We start from the raw sequence: 17,543 nt of genomic DNA, 5'->3' as shown, positions 1-17,543 counted from the left end.
CTGTGTTCCACAATCATAAAAATAAAGTATAGTCTTTTCTGCTTCAGGGTAGGACAGTTGTTAAAGGTATCGGAGCCGAAGCGTTGGTTTACGGGTTTTCTCGCGAGAGTTGTCTGGTACAATGATGGAGACGTGAGCTGATTCATGTTTAGTTTCCGCTGTTCAGAGAGAGGACAGCATCGTCTCACCAACAAAAACAGCCGCTATTTGGGGTAAAGTAAAGCCTCGTAAACTGTCAACCTATTAATAGAGCTAGGGAAGATTTTAAGCTGCAGAAAAAGAGCTTTTCAGTGTGAGCATGGGCGGCCTCCGTTTGGTGGACAAAAGCTCGAGGGGTTTCATCAGGAAATAAGTCGACTTCGTGCACGAGCCAGTTTCATCTGCTGGACAATTCAGAAGAAAAACAACACATTTCTTACCGTTTACTTCTTTAGCGGGAGAGGACATTATCACCGGGATGCGACGGAGCATCCGGATGTAAGTACAGCTCATGTGCACGGGCAGCGACCCTCTCCTCCGGGGCTGGAGAAGAGCCAGCAGCTCGGTCCCCGTCTGGCTCTAGGACAACAGCTGTATCCTGCGTGTATGTGTATATATTGTGATACCTGAGGGGACATCGTGCTTATTTTGACCAACATGACAGAGTCAGACACGGTCTTTTCCACAGCCGGGATGATGGGACGTGGGATCGGGGGCTTGTGGAGGGTCACTGACTTCTGAATGTCCCGTCTCTGTGTGGAGGGAGGTGAGACCGAGACCAAAACTCGGACTTGTTTCCTGCGTCCACCGTCATGGATAAACTCACCGTGATCTCAGGATGTCTCTTCCTCGCTGCGGACATCTTCGCCATCGCCAGCATCGCCAATCCGGACTGGATCAACACCGGAGAATCAGCTGGTAGGTGTGGGTCTGTGGCAGCGTGGGCATGATCTGTGTTGTTTTGGATTTCCCCCCTCATCCACCATAGAAAAAGACCAGTGGAAGTGTGTGTGGTTGGAAAAACAAATGTAACAAGTTTCTCCCAGTTTCATAGGTGGATCTAGTATTTATCTGGGTTTCACATTATTTACACATTTTTATTCATTGATCAGTAGAGTATATAGGGTAGAGTGGGTATGGCTGCAACAATTTTTGCTCCAACTTTCATACATTGTACCCTCATTTTTCTACTAAAGTAGACTATATAGGGTAGAGTGGGTTTGGCTGCAACAATTTTTGCTCCAACTTTCATACATTGTACCCTCATTTTTCTACTAAAGTAGACTATATAGGGTAGAGTGGGTATGGCTGCAACAGTTTTTGCTCCAACTTTCATACATTGTACCCTCATTTTTCTGCTAAAGTAGACTATATAGGGTAGAGCGGGTATGGCTGCAACAATTTTTGCTCCAACTTTCATACATTGTACCCTCATTTTTCTGCTAAAGTAGACTATATAGGGTAGAGCGGGTATGGCTGCAACAATTTTTGCTCCAACTTTCATACATTGTACCCTCATTTTTCTGCTAAAGTAGACTATATAGGGTAGAGTGGGTATGGCTGCAACAATTTCTGCTCCAACTTTCGTACATTGTACCCTCATTTTTCTACTAAAGTAGACTATATAGGGTAGAGTGGGTATGGTTGCAACAATTTCTGCTCAAACTTTCGTACATTGTACCCTCGTTTTTCTACTAAAGTAGACTATATAGGGTAGAGTGGGTATGGCTGCAACAATTTTTGCTCCAACTTTCATACATTGTACCCTCATTTTTCTACTAAAGTAGACTATATAGGGTAGAGTGGGTATGGTTGCAACAATTTCTGCTCCAACTTTCGTACATTGTACCCTCGTTTTTCTACTAAAGTAGACTATATAGGGTAGAGTGGGTATGGTTGCAACAATTTCTGCTCAAACTTTCATACATTGTACCCTCATTTTTCTGCTAAAGTAGACTATATAGGGTAGAGCGGGTATGGCTGCAACAATTTTTGCTCCAACTTTCATACATTGTACCCTCATTTTTCTGCTAAAGTAGACTATATAGGGTAGAGTGGGTATGGCTGCAACAATTTCTGCTCCAACTTTCGTACATTGTACCCTCATTTTTCTACTAAAGTAGACTATATAGGGTAGAGTGGGTATGGTTGCAACAATTTCTGCTCAAACTTTCGTACATTGTACCCTCGTTTTTCTACTAAAGTAGACTATATAGGGTAGAGTGGGTATGGCTGCAACAATTTTTGCTCCAACTTTCATACATTGTACCCTCATTTTTCTACTAAAGTAGACTATATAGGGTAGAGTGGGTATGGCTGCAACAATTTTTGCTCCAACTTTCATACATTGTACCCTCATTTTTCTACTAAAGATGGGACTCGTGATCCTTGGTTTCAACCTAAATCACCACAAGTAACATGCTGTTGTGATTTGGAACAGAAAAAGCAAAACAGGGGCAACATCTTGAAAGATGGCTGTAAAAGACAAAAGACTTATTAGGATGAAAGAACATATGACTTCTAAAGTAAATGTCCTTCACGTTATTTTTGTGCAATGAAGTGGGTTTTAGAGATAGACCCAAAGATGGACTGTGGAAAGAACAGTGGTACTGGCAGAAGTTGGGGTGAATAGACATTGATGCTCGTTTGGAAATACTAACTTTGATGGAAAATAATACTTTGTTCAAAAGATAACAATTGTTACAACCTAGATTTTTAACAGTAAATTTGATGTTCGATCTTACGTTTATTGAACAATGGCTTCTAGTTTTACTTTCCATGATTAAGATTTATGTTTTTTTTTTTTACTTTGACTCAGTTTTGTGGGATAATATTGGCCGAATAATCAGCTATACAACCCCTAACTTAAATTAAAATCTTTAAAAATCCCACTATCACTTAACCTAGCGCTGAACACTATGCCAAAATAAATGTTGGGATTAATAGGAATCACTTAGTGGAATTGGTACATTTTATTAAAACTGAAAAGATAAAAAATCAGATTTTTGCTCCATGTTTCTGGTGAATGTGAGAATTTGTCAGCCATGAATAATGTAAAACTGCAAATCCCCTTCTGGTCTTTGCAACTTTCACTTAGAACCAAAAATCATCCCCTAAACATAACCAAAACAAGATCACACCTTTATTTTAATAATTATTGATATTGACTGATTTGATGTTGATATTTACTGATACTGACACATTTTTTGCCTTGTTGCCAGTCCTTATTACACATCTGTACTTCACATATCTGTGTATGTGTGTTTATAACTAGTATGAACAAACTTTAGTGCAAACTGCTCTCAAAAAATACTGCAAATATTTTCCACTTCTACTCTCAGTGTGTGCTTGGTGCTTTGTGTGCTTCTTCAGACTATAGTTTCAGCTCCTCCTATTAGAAGAAATACTGTAATAGCCTCATACTACAGGCTGCAGTATAAGCCAAATATAATTTATTGTAGAGTCAGTACTCAAATATAAATGTGGAATGCAACTCTTCGGTCTATCTTATTATTTAGAGTTATTGAGAATGCCTGAGGCTCCTGTCAGTTTCCACCTTTATGCCACAGTTGAACTGAGACAAGCCTGTGATAGGAGAGTTCAGTTACTACAGGATATAAGTTGTTACCACTGGTTTTTGTCATAAACCTCAATTAGTAACTTACACCAGCTCTGTCTGATATAAAATGAAATTAAACTGAGAACAGCAGACACGCAGTGAAGGTTTAGCCTCATGTTGCACACAGTAAATAATGGTGTGAAATTAATACACTTAGCGTAGTAAAAGGCTGTGGTTCCTGTTTAATTAGCCAGAGAGTAATTACCTGAAGATGGGAAGTGTTGTTTATGAATGAAGTGTGACTTATAATTAGGTCTCCTGAGAGTGTAATGTTGCCTCATGGAGAATTAAAGCTCCTCAGGCTTAGTAAAGACCAACTCCAAGTGCAAATCTGTAGTTTAGTGTGACTGCAGCTGTTTTGGTCAGTACAGATGTGAACCCCTGGGTAAAACTTCATTTATATGAATTGTTTATCTTTTAGAACTTGACTTCATTCATCCCGTCTCATGGTATTTCATTTTTTAGGTGGTGTTGTGCTGTAATCTTCTATTTCTCCAGTTGTTTCGGTGAGATAAAGCTAAAACACATCCGGACTGCAGAATATTTCCATTATATCTTCTGATTCGGGCTCCACTATGCAGGGAAATGGCTGCACTATTTACATTGTCCCCCACCCTGTACTATGAAAGCATGTGAAAGCAAGAAACGGGATATCCTGTGTATAAGGGGGGATAGGTCAGTCTGCAGGAGGATGTGGTTCAGGGCTTCATTATGGTCCTGCTATCATCCTCCTCCTCCTCAGTATCCATGATGAGGGGCTGAGGCTAGTTCATGCCAACATTAAATATTTAAGAGGCTGTATTTCACTTTATAATGCACAGAAGGTTGAACAGGATATGAACAATTTGTGATAGGTCTTTTGTCTCTAAAAGTTGAGACTGCTATTAGGATACACAAGAGCAGAAGGAATGAATATATATATTTTATGCACCTTCTGTGCATTAGTCAGTACTCTTGGTCAATGTGATTGCTTCAAAATTTTGTGCTGAAATCATTCTTGAACTCTTACTTTATGAATCTTCTTTTATTGTATATTCGTATTTTATTTATTTGTGTTGTTTGTGTCTTGATTTAATGTAACTACATGTGTGTGTGCTGCTCTCTTGGCCAAGTCATTCTTAGAAGTAGATTTTAAGCGCAATGAGGATTATACCTGATTAAATAAAGCAAGAAGGTCGTGGGTTCAATTCCAACACCAGTTGACGGGGGGTGGGACCTTTCTGTGTGGAGTTTGCATGTTCTCCCCGTGTCTGTGTGGGTTCTCTCCGGGTACTCCGGCTTCCTCCCACCATCCAAAGACATGCACTAATAGGTTAATTGGTTAATCTAAATTGCCCATAGGTGTGAATGTGAGAGTGATTGTTTGTCTCTATATGTCAGCCCTGCGATGAACTGGCGACTTGTCCAGGGTGTACCCCGCCTTCGCCCCTATGTAGCTGGGATAGGCTCCAAGTGACCCCTGTGACCCTAGTGAGGATAAAGCGGGTTCAGAAAATGAATGAATGAATAAATAAAGGATATATGTAATAATATGCTATTTCCAGAAAAAGTCAAGACTTGCTCTAAAATGCAGTAAAATAAGGTCTGATTTGTTCCTTCACTTGATGTAGCAAATGTGCAGAGAAATGGTTTTCATTGTTTTTACTGACCAAATTAATGATATTTTGTGAATAGAAACAATTTTGATTTTGATGCCTGCAAATCACTAAAAGAAATGGGACAGAGACAACATAAGACTGAAAAGTTAATGGAACATAGAAGTAACACTGCTCTATCAGATTCCACATTTATCAGGTTAATTACTAATGTGAGGGATCATGACTGAACATAAAAGGAGCATCCACCAAAAGCGTAGTCTTTACACCAGTGGGTTGTAGCTTAACACTTTGAATCAAACTTGAGTTCAAAACAGAGTACTTCTCACTGCTGAATAGCAAGAAATTGTGCCTTTTTTCATCTGCGGTAGATAATATTTAGTCTGGCCAGCCATCCGTCTTTTTCAATGAGAAATCGTCTGGAATTGTGGGGCTTGAATCCAAATATGAAGGCGGGACTAACAGGCGCCAAGCAGGCCCGGACTGGGTAATCGGGAGGACCGGGACAATTCCCGCAAGGGCCGGAGTTCACTTTAAATATATATGATTTTTTTTTTTTTTTTTTTTTTTTTTGGGCGGGGGGGAGGGGGGGTTCAGTCATATCACTGGGTTGATCACGTAAACTGCAACCGCTGTTCCTGGGCCCCACCCCCTCTACTAGCAAGCAGACACACCGTGACCTGACGTAACATGTCCTTGCATACAGTTAGTAGCTCTATGCTGTAGCTGTGGAGCATATACCATCTGTGCTCTGTAGGCTGTGGATGGTCAGCTGTGTTTGCTGTTTTAATAGAAAGAACAAGGGTGGTGCAGAGAAGGCAAGAATTAAAAAGAGGAAAGCTCTGGAAGCAAACGCAGCCAAATGTGCCAAAATCTGCAACTTTTTCACAAAAACGACCTCCGGTTGGAAACAACTAATGAGGACGATGAAACGGGTAAACCACCTTTCAAGTTAGTTAATTATCGAGTCAGTGAATTGTGTGGCATTGTGGTGTGAAACATAATGTTATGCATTTTAAATAATAGTATGATGCGACACCACATAACTGGGAAACTTTGTCTTGTAGCTCCTCAGAGTCAGAAAGAACATCCAGCAGCAGACACCAACCATGAGCCCACAAGTCCAGAGTGGGCAGGTAGGACTGCTCATAGAGGGAAGATTATTAGAATAAATAGGCTCCAATGAAGAGTATGGTGTAGGCCTGTTCAATATGAAAGGTGCTCTGAGATGCTAGATGATTCAGCACTACATGAATGAAACTGACACCAACGCTTTGCAGAATAGAAGATTTGTGCTGAGAATTCTGACCATTTTAAAAATGTGCTTTAGTGTCAGAAACAGAGCCTGTAGCTAGTAGTGATGAGGGGATTGTTCCTGTCAGGATGGAAGGAAAAGGTGAGCTGCTGGAACAGACTGTGTGAACAAGCATTAGTTCCAGTAAAACCACTTTCTATACCCAAACAATAGTCCTGACCTATTTTATTTTTTATTATTAAAAGTGAGACAGTAAATACACAAAGCCCACACTTGAAAGGCAATAGCATAAAGTAATATCAAATAAACCTGCATATTTTGCCAATGTAAATATCTGAATTGGTTAAGTAAGTCAAAATGTCTGCAGATATTATTTTTTATTGTGATACAGGTGCAGGTGAGTCTAGGGAAACAGGAGGAAGTGTGAAAGGGAGAGCAGAGTCTACTGATGACAGAGGAGCAGCTCAGCAGCACAACCCTGAATCCCTAGGCACAAATGAGACCGATGAAGATGAGTCTGTTGTTAGCTTTGATTGCTTTGCTCACCCTCAGTCACAGGACATACATACATTTTTTTTCTTATCATCCTCGTCAAACCCCTAATATCACTATACCAAAAGTTTTCAAAAGCAAAGATGGAACAAACCGCAAGTAAGTTGTGATGGAAATCTTTTGTTGCAGAGGATACAAAAATGATAGAGTTATTAGAAAGTGCAGCAGGCCTTATTTTTTGTATTATTTTTTTATTTAATATTTTTATATATTCTTTTATTTCATTTCAAACATTTTAAAGGTTTGAAAAATGTTAACACTTATAAGAACAAAAATATAGATTCTGTTATTGTTGTGTTGTGAGGAATAATAATGTTGGAGATGTTGATGTGCACTCACTGTTGAAATAAATCCACATTGTGAAGCAACCTTTACTTGCACTGAATTGGAAATATTTTAGAAAATACACTGAATTACAAGGCTTTGCAGAACAGTGTGTAGACCTAACATGTAAGGTTATAATTCCATAATTTTAATAATAATTGGTCGTGATCTAAAGTGGGCCGGTCTGAGGTATGAAACTCCAGGGCTGAAAATGAGTCTCGGTCCGGCCCTGGCGCCAAGTAAACCAATCACAGATAAGAAGGATCTGATGTAATTATGCTAAGAGCAGATCCTGAATGTCAGCAAACCTCAGTATATTTCCATGACGGCATACAGTGGTGGTGGTCAAGTAGAAACTTCAGTGGATGATTACTGTCGCTTTTGAGAAACTTGAGAATACAGGGTGTAATCTGTAATTCAGTCCTTATTTTGAATCAAGTAAACAACCGACAACAGTTGTAAAGAGATTTGCGGACTTGGAACTGACTTTGACTCGCGACAAGAAGAAGTGCTGCGTATGACGCATTGTGAAACACCCGCCCCCCAGACTTGTGATTGGTCTGTATAGAATAGATAGTGCATATTTCATATTGATTGGCCCAATTCCAGACTGTTTTCTCAGTATTGAATACACTGTGAAAACTGGATGACTGGTCAGGTTACATAATGTTGACAGGAGATTCACTGAGTCCATGCCATGCAAGTCTAAGTACATATGGCCAGTACAGTGAAACTGCGAATGACTCTCTGATAAGTAAACAAAAGAAAAATGAATAAAATAAAATAAATTAAATTAAACTTGCTCGAAAAGGAGTAGGAAGATGTAAAAACTTATATACTCCTACCCCCAAAGCTGATGAGCAGCTTCGGTCTTGAACGTAGCAACAACGGACAAATACAGCAATTAGTGAATGTCCTGGGTTTCCAAATGGTTAAAAAGTGAAATGAAAACAAAAATTGATGTAACCCAGTGGTAAACGTGCCTCTGTCACAACTTACTGAACATGTCACATTCATCAAAATCTAAGTTCATTCATTCATTTAGCTACTCTGTTAAAGTCTTTTCTTTGTAATTTTGGCAGCTAAATAGAAGTGAAAACAAGTTAACAAATCACAGGTTATCTTTTCTGAGGTGTGTGTATTTTAATATATTTTCCTGCCTGTTGTTTTGGGTCTTTAGTCATGCACCTTTTGCCAGTTCTTTAATTGAAACACACTTAAATATAATTTGAGTCTTTGTACCTGGTGTTTATTCTAGGCTGTTTTCACCCTTTAATTAAAATATGCCCCAGTGCTTCACTGTGTTTTTTCCACAAGTCTTTGTGATATTGGTTGCTTGTAATTTTGGACATCATGACAATTATGTTAATTGCACAGCCACTGGGTTTAAAGTGCCCCGAATAAATCCATAAATCCACAAAATGTGTAACACTCTTCTGTGTCTGCCTGGCAAGCACTTACTGCATACTGAAGATAATTCTGTGAAAGACAGAGAAAGAGGAGACACAAAAGAATAAATGAAGCTGTGGGAGGATTTCATTTAGCATGTCTCTCATTTTGTGTGGAGCCTTGTGTAGTCAGAGTAGAAGCCTTAAACGCAGCATTTCCCCTGCCTCGCGTCACAGCATCCACCAAACTTATGGTGATGAGAGGCCCTCAGATGCGAGTGTCTGATGCCAGGTCATCGATCTCCATTCATTCAATTTAGTCTCAGCTCTGGGTTGACATGACAGCTAATAATAATGATAATAATAATGATAATAATAATAATAATAATAACAGATTAGATTTGTATCGCATTTTTCTATTTAAGTGTTAATGTGCAGTTTCTGTCTTTATCTGTGCATAGTGGCTCATACTACAACTTTAAACCTATGTAACTGTTATTGGGGGGGGGGTCACTGCTGCACACCATCTCCCTGTTTCCATACCAACAAGTTTCTCAGGTTCTATTTACTGTAGGGACTCAAGATTTGTCACATGGGAGTCTGTACTGGTCCACGTATATACAGGTGATGTCATATGATGCTGTACACGAGGCTGAGGGTGTTATTCTCCGAAGGGTCCAAGTTCACTAACCATACTGTAGCAGTGCGCCAATTGTGTTTTCATGTAGTAGCTTTAATGGATAGACTGATACATTTTCCTGCACCCATCCTATACTAGAACATTCTTATTATAGGACATTTACTGTAGTTTTCTGCAGTGTATCACTTACACTTTCCTAAATGGAGCTTAAAGGTTCAGAGTGTCATATTTTGCAACGGTGTAGTTCCAATTGCAGCTAACTGAATACCCACTATGGTCTATGGTGGCAAAAACATTGAGCCAGTTTGTTTGGTCAGTTTTGGACTTTTTAGTCAACGGCATATTAACTCTGGTTATTAATTCAAACATGGCTGGTGACATTAATGCTGTATCACCTGCAATCAAAAAGAAGGAAGAGTTAGTGTCGAAAAGTGCGTGAACAGGATATTGCAGTCAGCAGCACATTCAGGTCCAGTTTACACGACAATGTTCTCGGGTGAAAACGACAAAGTATTTTATCACATGTACGTTTCGTTTAGACGTTTTTGTGTTTTTGGGGGTTGAAAATGCAAAAAAGTGAAACCACCTTCCAGAGTGGAAATCTTAAAAACATTCCACTCTCTCGTCACCATCTAAAGGGTTGAAAATACAAAACTACCTTTTCTCGTCGCATAGAGTTTACATCACAGGTACGCACCAGTACAGGAAAACAACATGCCAGATTATTTCCCTGCAATGGACCTTCAAGTGGCCCTAGCCGCTCTAATTTACATCCAAGAGTTGTTTCAGCAGTTGTCATGAATCTTTATAGAGAGCAGTGTTCTGTTTCCTGTTTTGTGATTGTATTTCAGGCTAGGAGAGAACAGGACGAGAAGTAGAAAGGTTCTATGCAGGTGCTTGGTCTTGGTGGTAGCGACGCCACCTAGCCACCTGGGGTGTATGCTACATCAATAAATAGGAAATTTCGTACACTTTTGCATGTCCGTTTGCATGCAGATATCCCCCCCAAAAAAACGCACATCTAAACGCAGAATTAAAAGTGAGAACGCAACGCCACTTTTGCATTTTCAGTTCAGATCGTTACCATCTAAACATAGCCTCATTGTGTTAAAATGCTCAAGAATTCACCAATGACTCCATCAGTCTTTGTTAAACTCAAATACAAGTAAACATATCAGATGAGTGAAAATCTGGATACCCCTGAAATCCACCTATGGTTGTCCTGTATCCACCTTAAAAATGAATGCCTAGCCTAGTAAAATTATACAGTTAATGCAAACAACTGTCCCTTACTGTCCTAATCCATCCAAATTAAGAACCTTCCAGTTTTTCAGTGAATAGAACTCCCTCATTTCACAACAAGGTTTTTATTGAGATTCCAGAACTACTCAGAGGTGTGTTGTGGAAAACTAACTGTATTTCCACTTTGGCAACTCTGTCTATGATCTTCATATTTTGAGACTGATTTCATGAAATGGTGTTGTATGTCACGTCAGTTCTTATGTCATTTGGTGTGCTGTACATATGCATTTTTGACCTTTTGCATGTTATTCAATGCCATTTGATCACGTGTGAATGTACACCAAGCTCTCCAGATCACATAACCCTAACCCTCAGTGCGTGGTATTTGACGTATGGATTCAGGTTGGACGGGGGCTGATAACGGCATGAACGTACACAGGGAAAGCTTATAATGTGTACAGATAACACGCCAATTAAAAGTGTTGTGTATATTTACGCGAGTCGTGGTATCATGTTGCATATTTTAGATATTCCTTCATTACATTTCGAAGATGAAGGCACATTTAATGACTCTTAGATGACTTTTTAACTGATCAAATGTACCTGATGTTACTCTGCATCATAATACACTAATCAGAATTTTGAGTCATGCACAGGTCAGTATACCTCCATAAGATGCACATCACACTGGCTTTTAGTTCTATACATGTCTAAGTGATGAATATTCAGATGGATTTCAATATCTTAATGACAAATGAAAACATTTGGTTCAGTCCAAAGTTATGAAAAGCTGATAACTGGACATTTTCACTCAGCCCAAGACTGCAGAACTCATTGGTGACCTTGTATTCCCTCAAACCTCAGCTCTCTCAGTAACGCCTTGGGATTAATTTGTGCAAGCCAACCAAATTCTAATCAACTAGTTGAGGCATGGTAAAAGCATGTGAATGTATGGGCTGCATAATTTGACTTAAAATTAATTTCTTTCACTCACTCTTTGATTTTTTTTCCCACCCAGTTTAGGTGATGTAAGTGATGAGAATGGTGAACAACTCCCTCCAGATATTTTTGTTACCATGTTAACCAGGTACCAAGGGGCTTCACCCCAAACATGGTGGTGTTTACTGTTGGTTCCTACAGTGGGAAACTTTCACAACTTGCAAAAACAAGAGCAAATGTTTAGAGGCGAGAATGATGGACTTTACTCTGCACTGGGCTTGATGTTCACATCTATTAGTAAATTTGAGCAGTTATCTTCAGATTGTGAATACAGAATAGCAGGTGAAAATTAGATGGGTTTTACATGTTCACACAATTCTTTGAAAAGAAACAACAAAACCTTCCGCATTGTCTCACAATGATGAAAATGTGTTATAGTTAAAAGTGTGGGAGCTTTTCTTGTTGTGGTCAGATAACTCAAAATCCTGTCACTGGAGAAATTCTTATTTTAGATTTAGAAGCAGCATATCTGTTTTAGTTGAGATTTTGTGTGTTTTTTTCCTCCAGTTGACTGCAGGAGCAAGAATTTGGAGATAAAATGCCAGAATTTTAACCACAGAGGGAGGTAGTATTCTTATTTCCTTTCAGGTACAATATGTAGGATGGTAATTATCAATTTTTTTGCTTTTGCCTAATGATGCCAAACTACAGTGCAGCTTTAAATGCAGTACATCCTAGGAGCTGAATCATACATAAAAGCAGCAAACAAGCAGCCACCCACCACTGTGAGGTGTCCCCTTGTATGCTACATACAGGATATGTATTGTACATACTGTATATACTGATTGAAAACCATCAGACGGAGGAATGAACAAAACAGGGAACAATAAGCACAGTGATGTGAACAGGAGCCAATTTGCATTTCAGCTTTTATTCAACAAAATCAAATTGTACCCAAATCCACTTCACATGGTGATTCAAATCTCACTTAACATCGTCATTTATCCTTCTTTGTCTCCATCCAGGCTCTCTGACTGTCGGCCTGGTCCGACAGTGTCAGACCATTCACGGCCGGGACCGGACCTGCATCCCCCCCCAGTTACCCCCAGAATGGATCACCACACTTTTCTTCATCATCCTAGGCATCATCTCCCTCACCATCACCTGCAGTCTGCTAGTGATGTCACACTGGCACCGCGAGGCCACCCGATACGCCCGATGGATCGCTTTCACAGGGAGTAGGTTCTTCATGACAAGTTTCTCCCTGAATGTGTGATGGCTACAGGCTACATAGAGAATGATATGATTCAATTTAAAATATGTTCAAGGTGCATTGTTTAGGATTTGTGGGAATTGATAGTAATGAATACTTATGTTTTCATCACCTAAAATACATCAGTACCTTAGAATGAGCTACATTGGAAGTGAGTCCTGTATAGATCCCCCTATGTTGCACTACAGCAGGGGTGTCAAAACACATTTTCTTTTAGGAGCCACATTCAGCCCAATTTGATCTCAAGTGGGCCGGACCAGTAAAATAATAGAATAAATAGCTTAGAAATAATGACTCCAAATTTTCTATTTGGTTTAATGTCAGAAAATAATATTACAATATGCCTATAAATAGGGACAACTCCAAATTTTTCTCTTTGTTTTAGTGCAAAAACAAATCTTAAATTATGAAAATATTTACATTTACAATAGTATGCCTCAAATTATCATTCCTACATTTGCATTATGGATCAGATCTGCAAAGGCACCTAACATTTAGTAACAGGCATTATTTTGTTAACATTGTACTTAATTTTCCTTAGACATGTCAGGTTGTTCATATTTTATTATTAAAAAATAGTTTGTTAATGTAAATATTTTCATAATTTAATGTTATTTTTTTTGCAAAGAAAAAATTGGAGTTATCATTATTTATAGGCTTTTTTTTTTGATTAAACCAAGAAGAAAATTTGGAGTCAAGATGTATTAGTTATTTGCAAATTCATCTCACGGGCCAGATTGGAACATTTGGAGGGGCCGGTTTTGGGTTTTGGGTTTGGACATCCCTGCACTACAGTGTTCTGGGACAAATCAAACACTGCTTTTAACAGTTTCGTGTAGGTTCAGTAGGTCAGGGAACGGTGATGAAAGCTTATTCAGGTGGGTATTCAGTGCAGTATCACTATCAGATGCCACTAAATCATGCATAATGCATCTTTAACATCATTTGAACTGCAACAGTACTCTCATTTTGAGGTTATGTGAACCCACTCCTCTGAAAAGTGCTAAAAAGTTGGAAAGGCGCTGACATGAGGTGAGGATGGGATGAGCATCTGCAAGACCTAGGATAAGAAGACAACTGTACAGAACCATAAGAGGGTCTGAATGAGTTAGTTTGGGGTGTGTACCATCAAAAAATCCCTACCTAAACAAGACCCAGTGTACAATATATTTAGAATATTTTCTCCACTTTTTCCTGCTGTCACACCGTCTGTTCCCACAGTGAACTGAAGCCCTGAATCCTCTTAAACCCACCAGATTTCCCAGTCAAATAGAGCAATTCTGTAGCCTGTGTGATGATGTTTTAATGTGTTATTTCAGATTGAAACTAGCATATTAACCAATCAAGGCAGCATCTAGGTAAAATAGCTGCCCCGATGGGAGTCCGGTTCTCAGTAAACCCATATGAATCTGAATATGCTTCAGTTTGATCCATTGGAAAATGAAGAGGATTATTTTAAAACAGGAAGTGGTGTGTAGACCCATTTTCTTCCTATAAAATACTGATTTTCGTTCGCATCATCACAAGCATTGAGATGTTTGATTAGTCTTGCATACCCAGAACCCCGGTTCCCCACACTTTGTTAGTTACAGTATTTGGCAGCCTTTAGCTTTGTTGTTTTTGCAGGGTTGTAATGGGTGTATGTCTTTATTTCTAACGAGATATATGCAGGAAATATCTGCACAATATTGAAACACACAAACAAAAATCAGTACTAAACAGGTTCTTGCAGGTAAAATCAGTATTTAGTGTGACCTCCATTTGGATTCAGTGAATCTTGGGTCAACTGTCTGGATGTTATATACCTTACTGTATGTGCCAGTGCTGTTGATCAGTCTTCATTATTGTTCTAGAATAGGGGTAAAACTTACTTTGGCTGTTTGGCTAGTTCAGTGAGTGCAGAATGCTGCTACACTGAATTTCCAAATGGTGTCAGGAGAGAGGGTGTTTTTGTTGAAAATGTGCACATAAAAAGATATGTCTTTGTCCAAACTTGTTAGGGTGTAGTTACATCTTGAAAGTTGCTCTTTCACAGAGGGAGGAGGACTTGAAAAGGGAAGACTGGCTCTATAACCATTTAAGCTATAGTGTGTTTGTGCCTTGTTCCTTTTAGAGCATCAGAATCTCACTGGTAAATAACTGGCCTCTGTCCAGTTAGCAGCAGTTACATAACGGCAGGATTTATGTGTCCTGCTTTAATGTCAACCTAAGTCTTTTTGGCTGTACCGTCACAGAAGGGCTTATACAGGACCTCCCATTATCATTTATAAAATGTCTGGTAAAGAAAGAAAGTCTTTCCTCTGTGAAATAAAACCAGATTTCCTTGACGTCAGATTTCTGCACTTCATTTTGGGAAAGCTTTTTGTAATTATGAACGTCTTGAGTGCTGCTGTGCTGTAATTGATGGACCAGTTTCTATTTTTACGAGGCAGATGGAGATGATGGTAATGCTTCTCTCTCTCTCCGTTTCTCTTTCTTCCACAGTGGTTCTCTTTTGTATGGCTGCTCTCATATTCCCCATCGGCTTCTACATCAACGAGGTTGGAGGACAGCCATACAAGCTCCCCAACAACACAGTGGTGGGCTCCTCCTACGTACTCTTTGTCCTGTCCATATTCTTCACCATAGTAGGACTGCTGTTTGCTGGGAAGGTGTGTCTGCCGGGCTGAAACAACAGGACCATTGATGCCATTTTTCCAATCCTTTGGGACAGAAGCAACCAGCATTGTGGGCAGCTTGCTGGTTGTGATATCTGACTTCCCACGTGGCAGCTTTGGAAGTGTCAACGGATGACACTAAAACTGAGAATCAGCTGTTTGTGTTCCTTTTGGATGAACTGTCTCAATGCTCATAACTGGAGCATCTGTTCAGAGACTAAGCAGGTGCTAAAAGCTAAAAAATAGCACTCGTCTTTGCTCTTTCTGAACAATTTAGTGAATCTTGTGGTGAACAGAATGGAGGAGATGAAAAATGAGCTTAATGGAAATAGATGGACTTCGAAGGGAGCCCTGCGGTGCTGTATGTCATCTCAAGAATTAAAAAAAGATAGTAAAACAGTTTTCATTCATTCCACTAAAATGCAAATTTTGGATTAAACTTGTTTGTCAGGCCAGAAAAATTGACAAAATATACCAAATATTGGCCAGTAATCTCCAAAACTGTCTGATGGAGGTTCTTTGATGACCGTGATCTCCGATGAAGGTTCCTTTTCTCAGCACGTTTATTTATTTATGTCACTTTTTTTGTAAAGTCACCTTTAATTAAAAGGCCTAATGTACAGTTTTCCCCTGCCATTAATACAGGTGATGTTTCACCTTGCCTTAAAAAGCTGGAAACCTTAAAACAACTCAGATGTTGTATGGCTTTTGTGTCATCGGATCAACCTTAAAATGTTACCACTGGAATATAATTACCAGTACAATGTAATTGGCAATCAGCAAGAATAAGACATCTAGTGAACCCTTATCAGTGTGACAGATTGTACAGTTGTATTTTTTGGAGCTGTTACAGAATGATGAGCTGGTCTCTGAAAAGAACAACTTCAACAGGTTAAATCTGTTCTTGGTGTCTCTCTTACAGCCTTTAGTGATGCAGTGAATGTATTACTTCACCTTTTGGTCGGGCATTTCCTGTTTAAACACTGTATTTAGAAATCGGAGACTGGTTTGTCCTATACAGTTAAGACAGATGCCGATGCCTACTTCATCTCTGTACAAATAAACAGACAGCCAGTCTGTGTCGTTTTGTAGAAGCACTGTGACATTCTTGAATGAGCATGAATGAACTCATCTCATTAAAAATCATCACAACACAGATCGTCTTATTATTAAGTCTTCTCATCAAGCTCCTCAAAGCTGTCAAGTGGATTTTAGGAGCTTATGGATGCAAATATTTTCATCATAGAAAGAACTATTTTTTTCCTTCTCATTTGGGATGTTGCTTTATGCAGAAACCTTTTGACCTCATAAATTGTTGGGGAAAATTAAAATTTTATCAGATTAGTGACATGTTTAACTTTTAGGAATGCGTATCAATCAGAGTCAGGGACAAGGAACATCATTTTGAAGTTCCACCCTGCAATAAGTATTCTTGTAAATTCTTGTAAAATTTCCACACTGTTACATCAGTAATATAAGAGGGTGGGACATTTTTGAGTTAAGCTGGCCATAGATGTTTTAGTTTCCATGATTTAGCAAGTGAGAACTCAGCTCATTACATCAGATATGTTTTAGTTTTTTTTGCCAACACTGAAGATAAAATCTGAACATTCTGAGTGTGACAAGAGGGATAGTATTAAAAAAAAAAAAGTTGTAGAAAAGATGGGAGGATCATAAATGTTTCTTTTTCTAAAGCTTATTTCAGAAAACAAAACAAAAAAAAAATATCACTGAAAGACCGACTTTTCGCGCATGTTCAGGCCCTCAAAAATGCAAAGGAATGTCCAAAAAAATAATATTTAACACAGTCGATACAATAGGGCCTTCACCAACCATTGCATGGCCAGCACATGGGCCCTAATGACTGTAGTGTGACTTTACTATTATTAACCTAATACCTGTTATTATTACCCACTGTTATTACTCAAGGGTATTCCAATCAGCATGCAGCTGTGACTCAGAAACTGTAGCATGTTTTAACTCAACATATTTACACATTGTAGGCATCTACCATATCTCCATCCTCCCAGAGCAGGGGTGTCCAACTCATTTTAGTTCAGGGGGTCCACATACAGTCTAA

General features: G+C 39.1%; 1 protein-coding gene across 1 annotated transcript; it reads left to right on the top strand.

Annotated features, from left to right (window-relative positions):
- The first annotated feature begins 121 nt into the window (after positions 1–121).
- LOC115410675 (uncharacterized protein C16orf52 homolog B-like) lies at positions 122–16,619 on the top strand. Its single transcript, XM_030122421.1, has 3 exons — positions 122–897; positions 12,559–12,771; positions 15,291–16,619. The coding sequence occupies exons 1-3, from the start codon at positions 792–794 to the stop codon at positions 15,473–15,475; spliced, it is 504 nt and encodes a 167-aa protein (XP_029978281.1). The 5' UTR covers positions 122–791; the 3' UTR covers positions 15,476–16,619.
- The last annotated feature ends 924 nt before the right edge of the window (positions 16,620–17,543 follow it).

This window comes from Sphaeramia orbicularis, chromosome 19 (assembly GCF_902148855.1).
Source record: "Sphaeramia orbicularis chromosome 19, fSphaOr1.1, whole genome shotgun sequence".
Taxonomy (NCBI): Eukaryota; Metazoa; Chordata; class Actinopteri; order Kurtiformes; family Apogonidae; genus Sphaeramia; species Sphaeramia orbicularis.
The sequence above is the reverse complement of the archived record's forward strand: the minus strand, read 5'-3'. Positions and strand labels throughout refer to the sequence as shown.

What these genes read in the sequence shown, in the direction of transcription:
- LOC115410675 (XM_030122421.1), top strand. Translation starts at nt 792, where the DNA reads ATGGATAAACTCACCGTGATCTCAGGATGTCTCTTCCTCGCTGCGGAC. An exon ending in CAACACCGGAGAATCAGCTG is followed by an intron (nt 898 to 12,558) that starts GTAGGTGTGGGT and finishes GTCTCCATCCAG; the next exon opens with GCTCTCTGACTGTCGGCCTG. An exon ending in ATGGATCGCTTTCACAGGGA is followed by an intron (nt 12,772 to 15,290) that starts GTAGGTTCTTCA and finishes TTTCTTCCACAG; the next exon opens with TGGTTCTCTTTTGTATGGCT.